Genomic DNA, 24762 nt, shown 5'->3' with positions numbered 1-24762 from the left:
TCTTCTTCTATTTCTTTCTTCAGTGTTCCATAGTTTTCCAAGTACAGGTCTTTTACCTCCTTGGTTAAGTTTATTCCTAGGTATCTTATGTTTTTGTTTGTTTGTTGCAATAGTAAATGAGACTGTTTTCTTAGTTTCTCTTTCTGATAGTTCATTATTGGTGTATAAAAATACCACAGATTTCTGGGTATTAATTTTGTATCCTGCTACTTTGCTGAATTAGATCTAATAGTTTTTTGGTGTAGTCTTTAGGGTTTCCTATGTACAATATCATCTCATCTGCGAATAATGACAGTTTTACTTCCTCCTTTCCAATTTGGATGCCTTTTATTTTTTCATCTTGTCTAATTGAAGTGGCTGGGACTTCCAGTACTATGTTAAGTAAGAGTGGTGAAAGCGGACATCCCTGTCTTGTTCCTGTTTTTAAGCAAAATGCTTATAGTTTTTGCTTCTATGCTTTTTTATGAGATGATATTGTAAGTAACTCCCCCCCATGTTCTTGAGCCATAATTGCAAACTCAGACATACACCCCCAACTTTTTTCAGAACAATGATCAGTTATAAATCAACTTAGCTGTCTCACATGATGTGTGGAAGGATTTCTCTGTATACCCCTATTATAACTATTTAACAGAACACTTAATCCAGGTCAAAACAATGAAAATTTAGTAAATAACAGGACATTTAGCATTGCTTGGCTCTCCATGACTGTATATTACAGTGTCTAGTCTTAGTATGAGACTGATGTTCTATCCATATGATACAGAGTTCTTGACTACTTTTATGTTTCACCAAATACAAGTCTTTAACAGACTATCTCACCCTCCCCCTTAAAAAAAAAGACTTTCTCAACAAATTTTTTCTCTCCTTTGTGAGTTAGGTTGGTAATTTAGAGCATGTAACCATGATGTTTGGGAGTTATCTGTTTCCACTGTTGCAGCCTGATTGCCCATGGTTTAATCATCAGTGGTTAAGAAGGAAAGCAAAAAAGGCTCCAGGCTTCCACAATGCCATAAAAAATTTCCACCTGGAAGTAATTTTTTCTAAAAGCCCTTAGGGACTGCTGTCACCCTCCCCCCTCTATTGGCAACAAGGGCCAGAAACACCCATTCCCTTCAGAGCCAGGTCTTGTTGCAGTTTAATCGTCTTCTTTCTTCTAGCTTCCAGAGGAGGTTAGGGGAGAGCTAGGGAAATAAATTATTCCCAGACACTTCTCTTCTACAATAGATTTCCTTGAACCTTTTAAGTTCTACCTTTTGTTCCTCTTATTCTTTTTCTATTTTAGCTGAAGTACCAATTTTTTGCACTGCTAGAACTTGAATTTACTTTTTAAGTAAGAATGTTTAATATTAACTCTAGTGCTTGTCTTTGGAGAAAATGTAAATGTTGAAACATTTTTGGTCACTTCATAATGCCTTCTCTGTGAGATATAGGCGTTGTTCCAGGAACCCTCAAGGAACTCATGGCCCTGTAGGGGAGATAGACATGGAAATAAGTCTTTACAGTGTAGGGTGCTCAGTGTAGTACCCTTTCAAAAATATGAACAAATAAACATTTCAAAACAAAAGAATATCAACTCAGCTTTCCAGTGAAAGTCATTAGTGGTGGTGCCCATTCATTTCTAGGTTAATACTAAGCATTTGTTCATGAACTTTATGCCAAAACAGGATGATAGTATTGCTGGTGAAATTTACTTCAAACCACACATGGTTTCATAGGTTCAAGGCCAGCTGAAATTTTTGCAGTGTCAAAGTGAGGCCAGGTGGTAAATGAGAATACCCTGGCTATTGAGGAGCACTAGTTACCTTGTATCACTCCTTATCAAAACAGGGCTAGGTGCTTCAACCGATTTTGTTTCTTCATTAAAAAAAAAAAAAATTTAAAAATATACTCCTTAAAAAACTAGACTATTACATATGCACAACCCCAGGACATGGACAGTAGTGTGGAGAGGGACTGGGGAGGGGGGTGGGACAGGGTGGAATGGGCCATTGGAGAGAAAAAGGGACATCTGTAATATTTTGAACAAAAAAAGAAAAGAAAAAAGAATTCCTGTGGCCAACCAGAGAAATGTCTGTGGGGCATGTGGGATTTTAGTGTCCTTCAGCTTCTTCATGGGTTTACAAGTCAAATTAAATTCCTCTTATTTCCCTAGAAAATGGAAAAATTATGTACATAAGTATTGTTTGTTTAATAAAACTTAATATTTGGGTTAACAAAACTAGACTATTACAAACTGCAAAAGATTTTTATTACAGTTGAAATTGGCCTCTTTTGGGAAAAGATGCCTAATATCAGTATATCAGTAAGTAGAGGAAAAGTAACCTTCAATATGAGTATTTAAAGAATGGACTTACGACCCTGTTTGCTGTAAATGCCTCCAGAGAGTGTCAACTTTAACTTTCTAAGGTTTTACGAACAGTTTCTTAGGTTCTATCTTGTTGGTAAGAAGGGGAAGCTTCTCTACCAGTTTACAGTAGTTGTACTAAGAAGGGAGGTTTTATAGAAGGAGTGAGTTTTGAGTTGAATATTGAAGGATGATTAGGAATTTAACAGATAAAGTGATAGTAAGGAGATTCTGGGCAGAGGGATATAATATACTCAAGGAACTTGAAGTAGAGTTGTAGAGGGAATGGGGAGTATTCAGAGATAAATCTGTACATGTAAGGGTCTTCTGTACTAGCTAGGGACTGTGGACTTGATCCTGAGGCAGATCTTAATCCTAAAGTGGTGTGTGTGTGTGTGTGTTTCATGATCACAATTTCATTTAAAGAAGATTACTGTGAAAGAAGTGTTCCAGATGGATTGTTTGGGAAATAAGAAGAAAGATGTGAAAAGAGTTGTACAGAAGAGAGATACTGAGCCAAGGCAGGGGAGGATAGGGGAAAAAGCCCAGAAGAGATGTTATGGAATTAGAATTGGTGATTAGTTGGAGGGAGATGTGAGGTGTGGAGTGAGGAGTGAAGGTTAACTTACATATTTCTTACAAACTCTTATATAGTTTGAATAACTGGATGGCTAGCAGTACCTTTATTTGAGATGGTGAATATAGGAGGGAAGTGTAGGTTTGGGTAGAAAGTTGGCGATTTCAACTTTTGACATGCACAGTTTGAGATGTTTTTGAGATGAATGGTGGCTAGATATTGAGGTTTATAGGATTTGACAGTGATATGCCCTGGCGTTATTGTTTTGGGAACCAAAGATGTCTAATTAATAATGAAAGCTCAAGTATTGATGATATCCGAGTGAGCATATATGAGGAGTGATAGGATATGAAGGCCAAGCATGTATTGAGGGCCAGAAGGAAAAAAAACTGTTGGAGACTGAGAAGGAATGTAATGGAAGCTCTGGGAGTAGAGATTTGAGAAAGGAGCTGGTTAGCAGTGGCACATAAAAAAGAGGAGTCAAGTAAATGATGAGCGGAAGAATGAATATTTGATTTGACAGTTAGTAGGCTTTTATTGACTTTAGCAAAAATAGGTTCATTGGGGTGGTGTGGGTAAGAAATAGGTTACACTGGATTGAATAGTAAGTCGAATTTGAGGAAATGGAGGCAGTGAGTATAGACTGCTCTTTTAAGAATCTTAACTATGAAAGGAGAAAAGAGAGACAGAGAAATGATACCAGAGGGAAAATTATCAGAAGATTTTAATTTAATAATACCTTTTAAAAAGAAAGGAAAAAGAAAGGGCTTGTTGATTTTTTAATAAGTTAATAGAGATGAAGCATTTGAAAGTACAGAAATTTAAAAAGTATTGATAGAGTAGCAACATTCCTGAATAGAGAAGTGAGATGTTTAGGACATAGAATTAATCTTCAATTGAGGTGGGATATCCATTTCATTGAAATAGCAAGGCACAAGTGTAAGGGTAGTCAGAGATATAGATAGATTTGTATATTGGAATGCAGGAAATTAAGAAGATTCATGCCAAAAAGCCTATGACATTTTCTTTATGAAATAGGTGGCAAAGTCATTTGTTTGTGAAAGAAAGCTGCAGGGTGAAGGTTGGACAGTGACCACAGTTTGAATAGACACTATAGGTCGAGGAAGAATGAGTTGATAAAAGACACACCAAATGTTTAGATGGTGCTAAGAGTCCGTGTATTTGTATAATTAGCTCCATCCGAATAAGGTTCTATATGCTACTGAAGTTGAGCCATAAAGAGAATGGATAACTAAGTAGCAGTTCTAAATATTGATAAATACGGGGCAGGGCAAAAGTAGGTTTACAGTTGTAAGTACATGAAACAGTTTATTATTGTAATATTATTTATTAATTATTGTATTATTTTCCATATAGACAACTGTAAACCTACCTTTGCCCCACACTGTGTAACTGAACAGTGCTGTTCCTGTGTTGGGGGACTGCTTTTGATAAGGCTTTTAGTTCTTTCCTTTTATTTTGAGGATAATAACTTTCTTGTATCTTATCAGTTCTGGGAAATTCTTAGCTATTTCTTTGAATATTACCTGTTTATTATTCCTTATTAAAGCTCCCACTAAACTCATCCTGTTCTCCATGTTCTTAACTCTTTTAAAATGTTTTCTGCTATAGGTTGAATGTTTATGTCCCCTCAAAATTCATATATTGGAATGCTAACCTCCAAGGTGATGGTATTAGGAGGTGGGACCTTTTGGAGGTGATGAGGTCACAAGAGCAGAGCCTTCATGTACACCAATAGTGCCCTTATAAAGAAGCCCCAGAGAGCTTGCTTGCCCCTCTGCCATGTGAGGGTACTAGTCTGTGACACAGAAGAGGGCTGTCACTTGACCATGCCAGCACCCTGATCTCAGACTTCCAGCTTCCAGAACCGTGAGACATAAACTTCTGTGGTTTATAAGCTACCCAATTTGTGGTATTTTGTTAACAGCAGCCTGAAGAACTAAGACATTTTCCATTTTTTTCTCTTTGATGCATTTTATATAAGTTTTATATGTACCACCCAATTAAATATTTTCTCTACCAGTTTGTTAAATTTTAAATATAGATTATTATAGTTTTTATTCTAAAAGCTCTATACATCTTATCTAGTCTGTTTTTTAAAATTCTCTCATATTTCTTTAAACATATTACACATTTATTTTTAATTTACACATTTATTTTTAAGCCTTTGCAAGTCTTGATTTTTGTTACTGTGTTTCTGCTGATTCTTATTTAATATGTCTTATTTCTTGTGTGTTTTATGGTAATCCAGCAGTTTTAGGAGTTTAGTAGTAGGATGGTTTTTTATGTTATATCTGATCTTCCTTATTGTCCATGAAACTTCTGTTTTGCCTGCTTTGTTCTCCATCATTTTTTAGGATAGAAATGATTGTGATACCTGTTATCCATCCTCCTTTGAGGCTCCTCATTGCTTATAGTCTTAAAGGTTGTGGTTACTTTTGGTCATGAAGTGTCAGTGAACAATCACTAGTGGATGAAATTGGACCAGGAATTGAATGGGATGTTTACAAGTCTGGTTCTTTTTCAGAAAATCAGAAATATGTGTGTGTGCATATTTTGTGCATATGTGTGCATATGATGTACACATAATATATATATGCACATATTTATATACACAACATACACATCTATAAATGACTTCACTTATATTTGTTATAGTTTGATTTAGTGACTCTGGGAAACTTGGTCATTCTAATTTTGTTAAGCCCACATTAAATCTACATACGTAAGGAAACCAGGACTGTTCATTTAAGTGTTCCCAATACCCACCCCGACTGGTTTGTTTTTCTGTATTAATAGCTTTATGATTTCTGTCATTAGAACCATAATAATAATTTTAAGTGTAGAGGCTGAAACATTTCTTCAGTTAGTGTGTAGCTTTAAAAAATATTTACATATCTCTTCAGAGTATTTAATTAAATACTTAATGTCTTTTGTAAAGGATCTTGAAGTTTTACCCATATACTCTGGTTCAGACTCATTATGATGGTGGTAGGTATTAAGTGAATCCATAGTTTCATTTAGCCCCAACTTTGCACGTTTTAGTGTTAAACTTGATACTTTGAGTTCCATGCATTGAAACTGGAGCTAGTCTACCAATGTTAATTATGACCCTGTATATACCAGCTATCTGCTTTCAGCAGTTTCTCAGGTTAGATCAATGAGAATCATCAGGCCGTAGATGGATTATTTTTATTTTGCAGCAGTATCCATAATCTAACTCTTAGTTGCTGGATTTCATGACCACCACTCAAAGCTGCATGGGATAAATCTTATTTCACTTTAATCTAAATTGATACAGAGGCCAAAATGAAGCCACTAACATAGCCTGTGGTGCCTTTGTGTCTTCAGTTACTTAGGGTGAGTAATTGTTCTAACCAGGTGACATTATCATGGTAGTAGTTATGGCAGTCTCTATGTCCTTAATTAGAAGTTTCCTTGCTTTCATTAGTTTATTTCCTAGTAGTTTGTTATTGATGTGAGTGATATTTTGTGACAAGTTCCCATCTCTACTTTCCTTTGGGTGTAACCAATACCAGACTTTTAGTAGGCTCTTTGGCTAGATGCCAGTTGAAACTTCCCCACTTTGCTTTTGTCCCTCTGAAAATAGCCATCCTGGAATTGTGGGGTTCCCTTTCTGCTTTGAGGGAGATCTCCATCACAGCATTATTTTGGTTGCATGGGCTATCTTGGTGAAATCAGTTGGATACTTTGGTATCTGCAAGGGCAAAAAAGAATTTAGATGTATTTGGTGACCTGTAGCAATACAAAAACATTTGGCTATAGTCTACAGCTTAGATTTCATTAACTAGTGCATTATATAAATATCATTGATGGTGATATACAGTGATCTATTTTTACTTTTATGCACGTAGAGCATCCATATTATCATAGTAAAGTCTGAATTACATTGGTAGACAAACTGCAGTAAAGAAGGGAAGGGGCTTTAAACTTTTATTGACCTCCTGCAGTTTCTCTTTCGACATCATGTTCAAGTCTGTTTTTCCACTTTATTTTTAACTTTTGGAATAAACAAAAATACTGATGATACTTTTATGGAGCTTAATGAGAAGAAAATGTTTCAGGACTAAAACCGTGACAGAAGTTAAAAAACATACATGTGAAAAAGACCACAGTAAACTGTGAATTTTTTTTCTTCAATTAATCAAAACCAAAAAGCAAATTGTTCATTCTTTTGTGTCTTGAAGTTCTTGGTTCTAAAAACATTGCAACAGATAAGCTTTTTTTGATGTGATTCTCTTTTGCATCCATCTTTGAGAATGCAGCCAGAAACTCCTGCCCTTCCTTCTTTTTCACATCCATGGAGGATCTCCTTTGTGCCAGGCTCTGTGTTTGATGCTGGAGATAAAATGGGCAGGACACTGTGTCTCCCCATAAGGAGATTACCAGAGCAAATTGGGACCCTTCCAACAGGAAGAATGGAATAGCTGTTGTGAAGACAGACATAACTAATAGGCAACTGACTCATCTTGAAGTAGAAGTCAGCCCCCCTCACCCCCCCATCTCCCTCTCTCAACCACTTAGCTTTGGGTCAGGCTTCATATTGCATTAGCTTTTCCTAATTGTGTTTTTTTTGGGAGTCAGGTCCAGATGTATCAGTAACAAGCAATGTAATTTTGATTAAGACATTTAACTTTTCTTGGCCTCAGTTTCCTCCATTGTACAGTAAGAGCTTTGTATTCCATCTTTAAGACCTCTTTCAATTCTAACGTTTTAGGGGTCCATCTGACTTTTTTGCTTTACTTGTTCTAAAAGGAGACAGACTGATGTACTCCAGAGGACACTTCCTAGCTGTGTGAATTTGGCAGGCTACTTCATCTTCTTGGGTTTTAGGTTTCTTACTTATAAAATGGAAATAATGTCTAATTTATAAGATGCATAGGATTTAAATGAGATTCCATGTGCTTATAATATTATTTATTTTTCTCTTAGGGCAAACAGATTTGAGCTGATATCGGCTCTAATAAGCGATATAGTCTTGTAATGGTTTACTACAAGAGGGTGATAAATATTTGTTGAATAGAATGCCTGAAGTGCCATTTTATAAGTTAAAATCTCTCAATATGTGCATGAAATCTAGGTGGGATGTTCAGAGGTATTCATCAGATATAGACACTAGGATAAAACATTTTGCATTTTTCAAAAATCTGTAGTTTATTTGATGGTTTTTAGAAAATAGACTTTACAAGGCAGCATTTATGTCGTTGAGTCAAAATATAGCCTATAAAAAGTTGTTAATTTCCAAACATTTCTTCTTGATTGTCTTACTAGGTACTAGGATATTCTTTGGATTATCACAAATAATTAAACCAGTGGTGCAGTTTATTTCATAGTCTTGTTTAACTCTGGCACACCTGGACATGTCAAAGCACATGACCTTGTTTTCAAAATCCTGCTTTCTATTTGAAATGGAAGTGTAACATTAGAGTACTTTATATAAAATATAAGTAACTAGTTACCAGTCTTTAGCCAGCAGGTGGTATAGAATATAGTTTTTTGATTTTTGAGCAGTCCTTCTGACTTGGCCACATCAAATTTGAATTTCAAGGAATGTTAGAAACAGGCCATCACTAGATGGCAGTCTTTCTCTAGTTTAAGTCATTTGTTGGGGGTAGGGGGAGGGGCAAACTACTCTTAGTTCAAGTACAGTGTTGACTACCAATATTAGGTTAAACTTCTCGGTCTGTGACCTTTCCAGAATTTAAGACTTATTTATATTTGTTTTTAGCATTTTATATCTGATAGATATATTGGTTTGCACTGAATAAAGCTGTATATATAATTTGAAATGCTGATTTAAGGTGAACTGTTAGGCAGTGATCAATAATTGCCTTTACCTATGGTAGACAACTAGATATAAAACCTTTAAATCAGTGGTTTTTGACCTCTTTGATAACCAGATGGAAACTATGGAAAAGTTTCCCTTAAAATTACATATATGTGCTTCTGCCTGTACACACAAAATTCACATACAGTCTGGAAATTGTGGATTACCTGATACTTACCACAGAACACAAGTCCCAAAACCCTGTTTTAAATATGTGGGTATTACATTTTATTCTAACTTTTAAAAATTCTCAAGATACTCAGGGGATCCACTGTGAATCTTTCATGTTATTATTCGACATTATTTTAATTAAAGACAGTATTAGAATCATAAAGGCCCTAAAGATAGGAGAAACAGTCAGGGACTAGTGATAAGGGTATAGAAAATTCATTAACTTGTTTTGAACCACCTGTTTAGGCTATTCTGAAAATGTATGATCTTTATATTATTATTAACTGAACTTGAAAGTGGAAGTGAATTGAGGAGACTTAGAGCTGAGCTGATACTTCAGAGAATATGTAATTGATTGCTTCCTATTCTCTAAATGAGAGAGCTGAGGATCAGAGAGATTAACTTAGTTGGCCAAAGACTCATAGCTAATTACATTGCTAAAACCAAGGCCACACAGCCAGGTAGCTAAAATCCATGTTTTCTTTCATTGATTTGTATATATTTTTATAGGAAGTTTAAGGAGCTGGGGAGTCACTATTAACATGTTATAAATTTCTTAACTTTGGGATTTTCTTCTTGGGTTATCTTTTGTAATATTAATGCAAATCTTTGGAAGGGAGAAGTGAAAAGCTTTATGTAGTAAAAGGAAGTAGACTTGCTACTTAGAAGTATTACTGGTTCAAGATATAACTGAATTTGAAAGTAAGAGTTATCTAATATTGAATAATGTCTGCTTATGCCATTTAGATTGATAAGTTTTCAGTGATCTTTTCTCATCTTCAAATGGCAAGGAATATTGGTGTCTTTACATGGAAACCTTTCTTTACCTTGTGTTTTTTTTTAAAGGTTACACTTATTTGAGGTTAGTTGAAATGTCAATGGTAGTGGATTGTCTTGTGTATTCCAAATAGCTCCTTCAGGCAAGTAGTTATTCTGTAGTGTGTCTTAATTGTCAAAGCAGGATTTTTTTTTATAACTTATTTGAAGGTCTCTTCCCTTTATTTCAAAAGAAGGAGAATTAATCTAGATTGCTCTGGCTTTTCTAAAGTAAATGTTCAGACTTTTTACTGGAAGCTAAACTAGTTTATATGTTGTTTGTGCTTACTGCTGAGTTTTGGACGATGGAACTGACCTGCTCAGGAGAGGGTGCTGTTTGATCCACGGGATCAGAGTAGTGATTCAGGACTCACAATGATTATAGAACCAGAAAATATTGGCAATGAGCAAGTGTATATTTGTTGAACAAATGTTAGAGATTAAAGAGGTCTTAGAGATAATATTAGTCATTCATTTAGTCAACAGATGTTTACTCACTGCCTACTACCTGTCTGGCCCTTTTCTAGAGGTACAATGGTGATTATGGCAGACTCAAGTTCTTGCCCTGGAGGTTATAGTCTGATAGGGATGGGTTAGGGGGAAAGATAGACAAACAATGGATGATGAGGAGAAAGTTGTTTGAAGATATAAGGGGCAAGCATTACTAACATAAAAACAGCAAAAACAAAATGTTAAGACAGGAAGACTCTAAAAACAAAATCTAATGTAGTTGGAGCATAGAGGGGGTAGGGAGGCTAGGGGTGGGAACTAGAGAGAAGAGAAATGAGGTTAGAGAGATAGAAGCTAGATTATGTACACTCTTGTAGGCCATGGTAATGATTTAAGATTTTTATTCTTTTTGTAAAAAGAAGCCCTAGGAGAGATTTAAGCAGAGGGACAGCATCTGAATTATGGCTTTAAAAAGATAGTTTTAACTGCTGTGTGTAGAGTGTGTGCATTGGGTAGGGAGTGGGGGAGATGAGTGGAGAATGGAGACTTTTAGGAGACTATTGTATTGTTACAATGTGGCAATGACTCAGATATGTACTAGGGTTTTTGTGGAGATGGTGATGTGGACAATTTTAAGATATGTTTTAGATGCTGAGTTGTCAGGACTTTAATGGTTTGGGATGGGGTATATGGGATGTATGATGGAAAGAGATGGATTAGGTGTGATTCCTAGATTTGCATTTTTGACTTGGGTAACTGGATAGTGCCATTAGCTGGGGGGAGGGGGTGTGTGGGTGTGTGTGTGTGGGGGAGATTTGGGGAAGGAACAGCTTTGGGAGTGGAGATAGTTTGGTGATAGATGATTTTTCTCTGTGTTAAATTTGAGATGGCTTTAAAAAATCCGATTGGAGTTGTTAAATAGTGGCTACATATGGGAGTCTAATGCTTAGGAAGTGCTCTGAATTGTAGGTATAGAGTAAGAGTAGGAAGTCATCACTATATGGATGGTATTTTAAAGCCATGGGATTGGATGACATTGATTGGTGATAGAGACTAGATAGAGGTTTTAGAAATATTTAGAAAAATAATAGAGGAGAAGGAGCCCATAAAGGAAATTGAGAAGGCGTATGAGTGAAATGATAAAAACTGCATTAGTGTGTATCACTGAAGTCTAGAGAAAACGTGTTTCAAGAAGGAAAGTGATTAAACCATCACAAATGCTGCTATTTGATGGAGTAAGATGAATGCTAACTATTGAGAGGTGAGGAAGTGGAAAGGAGTTTTGCTAGGAAGGGGAGAAGAGAAATAGGATGGTACCTGGAGGGCAATGTGTATGTAAGGACAGGTTTCTTACAGTCATGCTTATATACCTGTAAGAATGAGTTAGTAGAGTGGGAGGAATGTATGATGCAGAGGAGGGGTAAGAGGCAATGATTGCAGGAGTCAAGTTCTTGAGACAACCAAGGATTGACTGTAATTATTAAGAGCTTGAAGTATTTTTCCACTACAGAAGGGCGAGTAGAGCAGAAGTTAGAGGTGCAAGTAGGTTGTTTGATTTAAGTGGGAAAAGAGGAAATACTTTTTTTTCTGTGATCAGTAGCTGAGTGAGGGGGTGGACATTTGAGGACAGGAGAAAGTAAGGTTTTTACGTACAGTTATTTTGGAGAATACAAAGTGATTTTTTTGGTGGTGGTGGTAGTCGTGGGGAGATAGATTTAGTAGTATTATGTTGCGATATTTATTAAGTACCCAACTTTGAATAGTGGTTATATAGCGCACCTGAGTCTAGCCGGCACAACTATGTGACTTTTCTCCAGCAGTGTCAGCTTGTTGGGTATAGTATTTCGAGTCACGTTTATCCCAAATTGAGTTTTTCTAGATTAATTTAATTGAGAAAGAAAAGTTCAAAGGGCTTGGAATTCAGTTCTTCATTTCATGATGATAATTCTATGATGAATACTGTCAAACACTTAAATATTTTTGAATGAATAGGAAGCGAAGTTTTGGATTTTTCTAGAAAATACTCATCTAACATTGGGGCCATATTAGTACAATTGGATTACTGTGTGGTTTATGTATTTTAATATCTAATTTACAAATAAATTTATTTCTGGGTTTGTAATTCTTTTTCTGTTTCTTAGAAGTAAATCTGGTATAATCTTCATCCCTTTTTTTTTTTTTAAAGGTCTGTCTATGATGGTGAGGAACATGGAAGATTCATGGAGAAGCTTGAAACTCGCATCCGCAATCATGACCGAGAAATTGAGAAAATGTGTAACTTTCACTACCAGGGCTTTGTGGACTCTATAACTGAACTGCTGAAAGTGAGAGGAGAAGCCCAGAAACTCAAAGTAAGGACACTCTAAGACAGACTTGTTTCTCTCTCCTATGCTGGGGTTTTGACTAGCATTAAGGGAGTAGGGAATACATTACAGGTTGCATATTTACTACCAATAAGATTTTTGTATAGTAAGAGGGGAATTTGTACTGAAATATAGATAAAAAAGAAAACTCTCAAGTTAAATTTATTTGGGATAACTACATGTGATGAGAACCAGTAACAGAATAAATAATAGTTTCTTTCAAACAGAAACTCAATTGACTCTTCATGACACCCGTCTACTTCCTTGTTAAATAAAAGTCATCCCTGTAGGATGATGGTATTGCAGGGCGTGGCTATAGAAGTCTGCAGCATGGCAACCTAAGCCAAAGGAAAAAAATCAGTGACAGTTGTGGAATATCTTCTACCAAAGCATGAAGGTTCTTTCTTGATATGACAGATTCAAGTTCAGGAAGGAAGCTAGCCATATATTTTGGTCCCTGACCTAGCAAATTCGGTTATCTTAGATAACTGACTTTGCTTATTGATTTTAAATCTAACCACTTCACTAAACTCTTCTATTATTTCTAATAAGTTATATGTAGATTTTTTTGAGTTTTCTGTGTAAACTTACTCATATGATCTGCAAGTAATTACAGCTTTATTTCCTTCTTTCTAATCCTTATACTTCTAATTTCTTTTTTTTCCTTTTTTTTTGGCTCCTTTCTTTCTTGTCTATGTTTTTTTTGGTTTTGTTTTTGTTTTGGTCTTATTGGAATTTGAATTGAAGTCCCCAAAGGATATTCCTGGGACATGGGATGAATTTGATAGTGAATGTAAAATCATATAAAAGAATACATTGGTAAGAAAAGCAAAGAAACAATTTTATTGAGGGGAGAAGTTGGCTATTAGATGTTAAATTATATTTTACAGCGATTTAAAAGCCAATTTGACTGCAGAATCTGACCTGAATGGGCACGAAGCTATCAAACTTCTTAATATATTTTATTTAATGTAAATTTTTTAGTTTGCTATAGAAATATTAATGTGTTTGATTATGGGATGCTATTCTAGTACCCATTGGTTATATAATATACATATGTACCATATTATCTTTATAAAATCTCCAAAATTCTGAAGTCCAGAACACTGTGTGTACCAAGGTTTCAAATTAGAGTTTATGGACTTGCACAACAACTCTTCAGTTATCTTAAGAAATACAATATTGCCAGTTAAGTACAATTAAAACTCTCTTTTGTACCCTTCTCAGTTGGTTCCTTCACCCTCCCCTCCAAAAATAACTACTCTTCTGATTCGTTGTTCATATTCTTTAAATGCTTAACTAATTGAAATTAAATGAAATCCCTTGTTCACTTAACATACCAAAATTAATTTCAGATGAACTAAAAAGTTAAGTGTAAAAAATAAAATCATAAAGTAACTAGTAGAAAATATAGATGAATATTTTTGTGATTTTGGGAGTGAGGAATACATTTCTAAACACAGTTCCTAAGGCAGAAAGAAAAAAAATGATAGATATGAGAACATTAAAATGAATGAAACTTTTCTTCATATAACATAAAAATTAAAAGGTAAATAATAAGTAAAATTATTTACAAATACATATGACAGTTGATTGATATTCTGAACATATAAAAAGTCTTTACAAATTGATAGGAAAATATTAACACTAAGAAAACTCAGAAATACACATTAACATACAGTGTACAAAAGAAATACAAGGGAACTCTACAATTTAGAAATAATTAAGGAATGCAAATTTGAAATACAAGTGTCACCTATTAAAATGACAGATGAAAAAAATAATATTTAAGATTGGAGATGATACTAATCCACGTGGGGGAATGCCTCATTGGAGTGTAGATTGTTACAACCTTTGAAAAGAGCAATTTGATTTATCAATACTTAAAACTCCACATAATTTTAAGATTTATTCTAAGGCCATATAGGTGCATGTACAAGGATGTTCATATGATGTTTTTTTAATAGGTAAAACTTTAAAATGTTCCCAAAAGTCTTTTGGTAGAGGAATAGTAAAATAAATATGCTACTACATTCATCTAAAAGAATAATAAACTACAATATATTGTAGAATAATATCTGACAGGGGAAAGTATTAGATGTATATGCTTAATGTATAAAGCTGATTAAAAATTTGAACAATTTGATCCTATTTAAAATAAAAAGTTATCTGAATTTTTGGGGGCTGAACAGCCTCAGATGGACAAAAGAATTTGAAATGTGTGAAAACAAAGATGTGGGGTTCCTGCCAGGAGTTGTGTGCTGTTTGTTCTTACTCAACCATCCCAGCTTCCCTCATCCATGCTGGGCACCAGGATGTTCTGTCTCCAGTTACTGAAATAGTCATGTGTAGGCAGGTAGCAGTGAATATTGCCTATGATGCTCACCAGTTGCTGATACCACTTGCTGGTTGGTACTTATCTCCTCTTCCTTCAAGATGCAAATTCCTTTAAATTATTCAGGATGTCCCTGAGGGAAAGCAAGAACTGGGGACTACCAGTTCAGGGTTTTTGGCTGCTTAGGCTCCACTCACTCATTCTAAAAATTGAGGGGATTAAAGTCTAGTAGCACACCTTGGAGGCTCTGCTCTAGGGGGATTCATTCAAGTGGGGTTAAGAACCTATGAAATTTAGAGGTTCTTGAACTCTAGAAAAGAGTTTAGAAAATGGAAAAGGTTAAGCATTAACTACTGTTTGACACTATTTCAATATAACAATGAAAAGAAACTACTCTCTCTAGGATGCTTACTATTTCTTTTGATTCACAGCATGTGTATGTGTCTATATGTGTGTTTGTGTATTCTGAATCAAGAGAAGTAACTTCCTAGAGGGGCAGTATAGTTTCTTCTCACTGTGTTAAAATAGCATTGAAATAGTAATTTCTTATCAGAAACAGTTTTAGGATCCTGTGGATATGTTTTAGAATCAGGTTTGTATGAAATTAATTAGTGGGCCGTGATCAATTGAGAGAATTGAAATGAAATAGAATAGACTAGACTAGAAAATAATAAAGCGTATTACATGCAGTAATGGTAAACATTGTTTCCTGAAAATTTTGTTTTAGTTGTGTGTATGCATGTGTGTGTGCGTGTGTGTGCGTATATGTATGTATGTCTTCCCCGTACTTGTATACTGGGCTGCAGTGTAAAATGTATTTCTTACAATGAATTTGAGGTAAAAAAAAAAAAAAAGGTTTCAGAAATGTTGTCTTTATATGGTAAACAAGGTATTCTAGCAGAGACAATGATGCTAAGTTTTTAAATATTAATGGAAGGTCGAATTTTATGAGATCTCCAGTTTAGGATAAAAAAATAATCAAATTATTCTTGAATAACTTCTCTGAAGGGGATAACACTACCACTCGAGGTAACATGCCCCATTTTTATTCACATTGCTTGGAAGCTTTTCCTTGTACTGAACTGATATTAGTGCTGCTTTCTAGTAACATCCATTTATTGGTTTGAGTAATAAGCACTATTTTTAGGATACCACCTTTCTTCTGATAGCTCTGGACAGCTGTTGTTCAGGTATGGTGTATAGTGTGTAGTGCCCAGATTTAGTGTATAGTGATTCCAAAAGAATATTCCCCCCTCTTTGTGAGACAGACTGAGCCTCTCCTAGAAAAGATTGGAATTTCCATCGGTTGCCTCTCAAACTCTGTCTAATTAGCGCCAGGTATCACTTTCTCTAGCAGAGATTTTCTCGACCCTAACGTATGTGCAGTTAAGCCCCAGAATGATCAATTGCTGTGAGACCTTAGCCTCACTATAATAGTAAAAAAACACATACACCCCTGGGTGGAGATTTAACATGCTAATGATACATGCCACAGATGAGGAAGCATGTAGTTATACTGCGAAAGTGCCTCCACATACTTAGATGTTTACTTAGACATCATCTTTCCAGCCTCAACTTCTTTAAAACTGTTCTTTGTTCAATGGTAGAATTCTGCTCTGCCATGTGGGAGACCTGGGTTTAATTCTAGCCAGTGCACCAGGCTCTTTATTTGGTCTCTGGTGGTCTCTTTTCATTTCTATCCTGGGAGATCCTTGGACACCAGTAACATTTTGGCTAAAAATTCCTTTCCTTATTTTTCAAGTGGGTAGCTTTGACTCCCTCTTCAAACATATTCATGTCTAATCATGTTTCAGTTTTTCAGTGACTTTCCTAAAACATGACATCTGAATGTAATTTTCATAGTGTGATCTTAAAGCCTTACCATCTCACTTATTCTAGACCAAAGATCAGCAAACTATACCTTGTAGGCCAAATCTAGCTTGCCTCCTATTTTTGTAATTAAAGTTATTGGAGCATAGCAATGCCCATTCACTTAATATATGTTTTTGGCTGCATTCATTCTACAATGGCAGAATCAAGTAGTTGCAACAGAGACTATCTACCTGGCCCTTTACAAAAACAATTTGCTGACCCCTGTTGAGGCAAATGTTTATTAACGTAGTCTTAGAGCATTTGGATGACTACATCACACGCTTAATTCATGTTGAGTTCACAGTCCAATAAAACCAAGTGTTTAACATATGGTACTATTAAGTAAAGAATCAAGAGGGAATTTGAGGGTTTTTTGCTTCTTTTTTTGATACTTTATAAAGACTTTCTAGAGGAGGTCAGATTTCATTTTGTCTTTTTTTTTTTTTTTTAATATATCTTTATTGATTTCTGAGAGAGGAAGGGAGAGGGAGAGAGAGCAATAGAAACATCAATGATAAGATAGTCGTCATTGATCGGCTGCTTCCTGCACGCCCCCGACTGGGGATTGAGTCCACAGCCTGGGCATGTGTCCTGACCGGGAATCAAACCGTGATCTCCTGGATCCTAGGTTGATGCTCAACTGCTGAGCCATGTCTGGCTGGGCTTACTTTGTCTTTGAAAGGGGGTGCATATGGTAATCTGCTCTGAAAATTGTAGCCCACGTATAGTTTAGGGCCAAGGTTTCAAAAGTGTATTCCTGAAGAACTAGTTTCTTGATATGATCCTCAATAAAAGGATGTTATGTTAAATAACTTTGGAAAAGACTGTGTATGATATCCCCTTCTTGGGCATTTACAATACATGTGTAATATTAAAGGCATTAAGAAATCCTCAATAAACTCACCTGTTTCCATATATACTGTGTGTGTGTGTGTGTGTGTGTGTGTGTGTGTGTGTTTGTGCATGTGCATGTGTTCACCTCTGTGTGTATGTACGGAGTACCTATTAACTAACATTTCTTGCTGTTCTAAGGGACATAATAGGGAACACTGGGTTAAGGGAAGGCCTTATAAGTATAAGGAATGGCAGCTATTGGTAGACGGGTAGAAAGCCTTTGTCAAAGAAAGCTTTAAAAGTTAATATTGTTCATGTTTTGATAATGTCTGAGATGGTGAGGAAATTATTATTCTATGTACTTATATATTTTTTATATCACTTGAGTCTTCAAAAGTAGACACCCCCCAAAGTGGTGCCAGTTCCTTTAAATTATGAACTCTAGATCATTTTAAGGCTTAATCACATACAGTTTTGACTGTCTGATGGAGAGATTAATTTAGAAAAATGGGAATATGGAAGCATTAGGGGCTGTTAAGAATTAATGATCCAAAAAGAATTAAGTTAAAACATTTTCTAAAGTTAGGGTAAATTTGACCTGAGTTAAAAAGTTCAATTTGTACCCAGGTTTTCCAGTGAGGTGAGGAACATCTGTGATAAAATTTGTCCTGTTTGCACATAGTAGAGATGGTAAAATTCTTTGTGGGTTATTTTTTTTCTTTTCAAAATTTAAGTATGATCTTTAGTTGTTACAATATTGTTTGGAATATTTGAAATGGAACATACCTCTTAGTAAATTTTTATTTTCATTGTTGAAAATGCCATGCAACATTTAGTAGAAAAGTTGATATAATTTCAACACAAAAGGATGCCATTAAACCAAAATGTGGTGGGATACTGCAGCTATCTCCATACTTATCCTCACTTAGTCTTTTCCTTGTAAATTTTTATCTTATCCAAGTGTTGTCTAAATGTTTGTTTTTATGAGTTTAAATTGTCTTCTCTCCACAGAATCAAGTGACGGATACTAATAGAAAACTACAACATGAGGGAAAGGAAGTAAGGCCAGTTTACCTTTTGAAAAAACCTTTTCTGTTTTCTGTCATTCTCTTTTGATGATGGTTTTCTTGATTTAGTGGCTTGTGAGACCATAAGCAGTATATTGGAGGAATTTGGGTATTATTGCTTTCCCTAGTATTTGTCTGAATTAAATGAATATAGTCACTAGAAAGCTTAATGAGAGGATGTAACCTTCCGTAGTTGTGCTGTTCCCTCTGCCTGGAATGTTCTTTTCCCAATGTCTTCCTCCTTCAGACCTTGCTGTTTTGTAATGAGGCATTTTCTAACCACCTTACTTGAAATTGCAGTTTCACTCTCACCCCCCTGTATTCTTTTTACCTTTCTTGCTTTATTTTTCTCCAATGCATCTATTATGCTCTGATATTATGTGTTTTTTCTTATGTATTTGTGTTTTCTTGTCTCTCTCCTTCCAAAGCTCCATGTGGTCAGGAATTTTTGTTTGTTTTACGTATTGCTATATCCCCTTATCTGTCTAAATAGTGACTGGAACAAAGTGGATGCTTCATAAACACTTGTTCAAAAAAAAAGAATAATTGGTTCTATTAATTGATACATTTATTTAAATCATCACAGTTTATAAGATCATTTTATATCAATTTTCTCACTTGATCCTCATAGTAGACTTATGGCAGAGTCAGGATAGGTATTATCACTATTTTATTGATGAGGAAACTCAAACAGATTAAGTTTACCTAATAAATGGGAGAGCTGGGACTAAAACTAGAGTTTCCTGACTTGTATGTAGTCCATTTCTGGTCTCTGTATCATGTGCCTTTCTTATTTCCTAATACTTATTTATTGTTTAATTTTAATAATCTTAGCTCTTGATTGTTTTATCAGTGACTTGATCAGGGCCATTCTCTTTTGTTCTTTCTTGCCTGGTATCTAAGCAGATAACATTTTTAGATATGGGTGTGGGAGTACTACAAGAGACTGTATAGACAGATTAGTGCTCTTTGAAAGTTTGTTATATATTTAAAATTATGCAGAGTGTAGTTTCTTCTAGTTTTATTGTGGCGTGACTTCAGACCAGAGCCTTTAAGACAGCTATGGGGAGAAAAGTGAGTTACTCTTCACTAAACTGGAATTTTTGGAAAAGCACAGTTTCTAAGTGTGTGCTTTATTTGCTGAAATAGAGATTTAGTTGAGATTATTTTCAAGACTCATTTGAAGTTGTATAGGGAGGATTACTTTCCTCTAGTACTCTAGCACTGGTGGAAGAAATATAGGATCTTCTCAGAGTGATAAAACCATCAATCACGGAGAACCTGAGGAGGGTTTGGAGAGAATCTGAAATTTTTTTTTTCCTCCTAGATAGCCTCTGAATTTTAGGATTTCATTTTACCTAGCCTTTCTTTGTATATAGTATGTATCTTGAGGAGAAAGAAGGAAGCCACGCAGGAATGTTTTACTGGTTGAGAAAGGCAGTTCCTTAGTCTACTTGGCAGGTCTTACTATGAAACTGCCTGGGATTTTCTGATGAATTGAGCACAGGGTGGAAAAATGTGACTGAAAGCTTTTTATTTACAGCTCTTGGCATAATTCAATTTTTTCCCCTCTTGCCAAGCTGGTAATAGCAATGGAAGAGCTGAAGCAGTGTCGACTACAACAGAGAAATATTTCTGCCACTGTTGATAAATTAATGCTGTGTCTTCCAGGTGAGGAACTGGAAATGGAGTAGGATTCTTAATGCAATTTCTTTAGCTTTAATTAGTGTTTCACTTTCTCTAAATAATGTGTGTGCTTTCCCCCCCCTTCTCTTTCAAGTCCTGGAGATGTATAGTAAACTGAGGGACCAGATGAAAACTAAAAGGTAAGATTTTTTAATTGAATATTTTTTGTTATCTAAATTTTCTGTTACTTAGAATACTTTTAAGGTATATATTTAGCACAACCTTTCAAAAATAATTAGGTTTATGTAACATTTTCTCTAGACTTTTGTATATCTATTGATTTATCCTGAGACTTATTTACATATACTAGTGGTGTGCTGATTTATTTTGTCATGTGTTGTGTTTAATAAAAAACACTACTCATAGTTTGAGTTTTAGAAGACCCAGTCTTTCAGGGGAAAAGCATATAACTGTTTTAGTGGTAGTTGGTTTGAGAAATATGCTTTGGCTTAGTATTGTAGTAGAATAAATAGTTACTTGTTCTGGTGCAGGGGTTCTCTAGAGGAACAGAACCAATTGTGTGTGTGTGTGGGTGGGTGGAGAGAGAGAAAGAGAGGAGGGCACTTTAAGGAATTGGTTCATGAGACCATGGAGGTTGGAAAGTGTAAAATCTGCAGAGCAGGCTGGTAAGCTAGAGTATCAAAGAAGGGTAAATACTGATTGCAGCGTGAGTTTGAAGGCAGTGTGCTGGCAGAATCCCCTCTTCCTCAGGGGAGGATAGTCTTTTCTATTAAGGCCTTCAACTGAATGAAACCCAGCTGCATTATTATGGGGAGTAATCTTCTTTACTCAAAGTCTGTTGATTTAAGTATTAATAATCTCATCTAAAACAATACCTTCACAGAAATATCTGAAATAATATTTGGCCAAATATCTGAGTACTGTGGTCTACCTAAGTTGACACATTAACTTAACCATCACAAGGGGCACACAAGGGGCAAGGTCAAGGTTAAGGTCAGAGGATTTCTCTCCTGTGTGTTTTCTGCTGTTTATTCCAGAGGAAACTACAGTGACTTTTTGGCTCTTCTTCCCAAGCTAGAGTAAGCATCGCCACCCTCTCTGCCTGGGGTACCGTGCAGTATGATGGGGGTATGTGAAGCTGCAGGATAAATAGGACACATCTTCTATTTTACGTAGGTTTTGAGGGAAAAATGTATTTAATATTGAGATAAGAATAGAAATATTATGAATAAAAATTCTACATTCTCAGGAATTTTAAAGCTAAAGCATGAGGCATCAAGAATATTTAATTTCTTAGGACTGTTTCCCAGACTCACTTCTTTTCTCTAGGAGGACTTGTTCACATAAAAGGACATAGGTAAAACAATATGAGATATGAAAGTATGATTTTCCTGACAGTCTTTTTGTAAAATTCTAAAATTATAGCAAATAAAAAAAACATTTGTGTGCTTTCTCTGAATTAACAAATATTAATAGTTTTCCTATTTTGATTCTGTATATGTAAATATATATAGCATGTGTAAATAAACATACATGGACAGAAAGAGGTAAAGATATACATTTAAAAAAATTACAGATAAAACTTATATCCCCTTTCTCTGTCCTATTCCTTTCCCTACTCCCTTGAGGAAACCAGTATCATAAATTTGATGAGTGCCCTTTGGTCCATGTTTTTAATATCTATAAACCACTGTATTATTTTGTATTTAAAAAAATATTTACATGCCCAGCCGAGCGTGGCGCAGCGGTTGAGCGTCGACCTAGGATCTAGGAGATCGCGGTTCGATTCCCGGTCAGGGCACATGCCCGGGTTGCAGGCTCGATCCCCAGTGGGAGGTGTGCAGGAGGCAGCCGATCAGTGATGACTCTCTTGTCATTGATGTTTCTCTCTCTCTCTTTCTCTCTCCCCTTCTCCCTTCCTCTCTCTGAAATCAGTAAAGATATATAAAAATATTTACATGAATGTTCTCAGTTCTCATTTTTTTGAGATTCACTTATTCATTCATTCAACAAAAATGAATTGAGTACCTAATGTATGCTAGGCATTGCTCTTGGTGCTGGGGATACAGCTCTGACCAAAACAAACAAAAATATCTGCTCTTATGGGGCTTACATGCTAGAAGAGGACTGATTTTCTTTATTTAGATGGATTTAGTTCCCTTACTTTAAATGCTCTATAGCAGTCCATTATATGAATAATTCACATTTTTGCTCATAGTTCTAATGGTTGTCAGAAGTGCTGTTCACCACTATTTCTAACTGAACCTTCTCTTGGCACACAGTAGGATTATATTTCCTGGGCTCCCTTGAACTATATGACTTTCTGGCTAATAAGATGTGAGCAGAAGTGGTGAGTGTTACTTTGGGCTTGGCAGTTAATTTCCAGTGCAAGTCCCTCCAGAGTCCTATTTTTCCTTGGTCATGACAAATGGTAGCTTTCAAGATGGTGATTGAATTCCTGAGTATTTGTAATGAACAGAGCTTCCCTGACAACCTATTATGGATATATAACATAAGAAAGTTATAAATCTTTGTCTTAAGCTACTGAGATGTTTGGGATTGTTTTACTACAGGATAACTGACCTGACTGATACTATGAGGGACATTTGGTACATTTCTAATTGTTTGCTGTGGAGACAATGGTGCAGTAAAATACCCTTGTTCATGTGTCTTTGGGACTACATTCAAGGTTCCTGAGAACAGTGCTCTTCAAATGTTGCTATGTTTACAAATCACATGGGAATTTGTTAAATGTAGATTCTGATTCAGTAGATCTGGGGTCATTCCTGAGAGTCTTTATTTCTACCAAACTTTCAGGTAATGCCAATTCTTCTGGTCTAAGATGTATACCTATAAGATCAGTTAGATCAAAGAAAGGGTATAAATATCTTCAATCTTAACTAGATATTTCTTTCCAAAGCAGTTTACCAATTTAGACTCCCACCAGCATTTATGGGAGGTTCTGTTACTCCACCTCTTGATGACATCATCTGTATCCATTGTCAAACTTTTTGATTTTTGCAAGTCTGCTAATTGTGAAGTGATAGATCATTGTTCTTGTTTTTCATTTCTTTTATTAGTGAGATTGGTTTTTGGACATTTGATTTTCTTTCATATATATATTTTGCCCATTTTTCTTTCAGGTTGTCTATTGTTTTTTATTTTTTAAATAAAAATTCATTATGTTCTTTGGATACCTTTTCCTGTTATATCCTGTAGATGTTTTCTTCAATGCATGGCTTATCTATTAACTTTGTATAGTTAGTATTTTTTTGTTTTATATTAGCTGTAAATTTTGTTATATTCAAATTTATTTTGCTGTCTTCAACATTTTATTTTTAAACATTCTCAAGCTCAGTATTAATAACTTTTGTCTTTTTCCTGAACCTGTAGAAAGTAAATTGCTAACATGATGCTCCATCACCCCCAGGTACTTTTCCTATGCAGCCACAATGCAACAGAGAATAGAAATTAACGTTGATAGAATAGTAGCTTCTACTCCTTGTAGTAGATTCAAATTTTGCCTATTGTCTCAGTCATGTTCTTTATAGCAAAAAAATCCAGTTTAAATCATGAACTACATTTAGTGCTCATGTCTCTTTAGTCTTTTTCAACCTGGAACTATCCTTAGTCTTTCCTGGCTTTCATGACCTTGTCACTTTTGAAGATTACAGGCCATTTATTATGTAGAATGCCTCTTAATTTGGGTGTGTCTGATATTTTCTCATGATTAGATTCATATTATTTGTCCTTGGCTGTAATATCACAAAAGTGTACTGTGTTCTCATTGCATTCTATCAGGTGGCGGATACATTTGATTTGTCCTATCACTGATTATATTCACTTTGATTACTTTATTAAGATGGTGTCTGACAGATTTTTCCATTGTAAAGTTACTCTTTTTTCCTTTTGTAATGAAAAATTTTGTGGGGACGTATTTTGTAGTTATGTAAATTCATCATTTTTTGTCAAACTTTCAATTTATTTTTTATGTCAGTATGTACTCATGATTGTGTTTTATTTTATTTGATGGGTCATAATTTTTTAGTTTTACTTATTTTGTTGCTCAAATTATCCTGAATGACACCAGCAGAGCCCTTTAATTTGGCTTTTGTGTCTTTTTAACATGTCTCCATACTTCTTTGAGTACTTTCTTACTAGTAAAAGGAGATAATTTTCAGGCTAATATTATACTTTGCCTGCTGCAGCCCTGGAATCAGCCATTTTTCTAACAAATCACACTTATTTGGGTTGGGGAGTAAAGAATATTATTTAGAAGCCAAGGTCTATGTGCTTGGTGCTCATTACTATTGAGTAACCTTGCTTTCATTACTTTTAATGTATTTATTTGAGCAGTTCCCTTGTGAAACTAGTCACCTTATTGCTGTTACTACAACTCTTTATCCTGCTTGAG

The 24762-nt window shown here is 35.3% G+C and overlaps 1 protein-coding gene across 3 annotated transcripts in view; it reads left to right on the top strand.

The window, feature by feature from the left end:
* EXOC6B (exocyst complex component 6B) overlaps positions 1 to 24762 on the top strand; it is a 445000-nt gene that overhangs the window by 43136 nt on the left and 377102 nt on the right. For 2 of the 3 annotated variants that reach the window (XM_081156370.1, XM_081156369.1), the window contains exons 2-5: positions 12416 to 12581; positions 18646 to 18693; positions 20282 to 20372; positions 20482 to 20527. In XM_081156370.1, the coding sequence (XP_081012496.1) occupies positions 12416 to 12581; positions 18646 to 18693; positions 20282 to 20372; positions 20482 to 20527 (351 nt within the window). Of the gene's footprint in view, positions 1 to 12415; positions 12582 to 18645; positions 18694 to 20281; positions 20373 to 20481; positions 20528 to 24762 lie in introns of those variants that run through there. The other variant, XM_081156371.1, reaches the window with a different exon arrangement.

Source organism: Miniopterus schreibersii (assembly GCF_964146895.1).
Source record: "Miniopterus schreibersii genome assembly, chromosome: 13".
NCBI classification, from domain to species: domain Eukaryota; kingdom Metazoa; phylum Chordata; class Mammalia; order Chiroptera; family Miniopteridae; genus Miniopterus; species Miniopterus schreibersii.
Note: the sequence above shows the minus strand (reverse complement) of the source record. Positions and strands in the feature narration are given on the sequence as shown.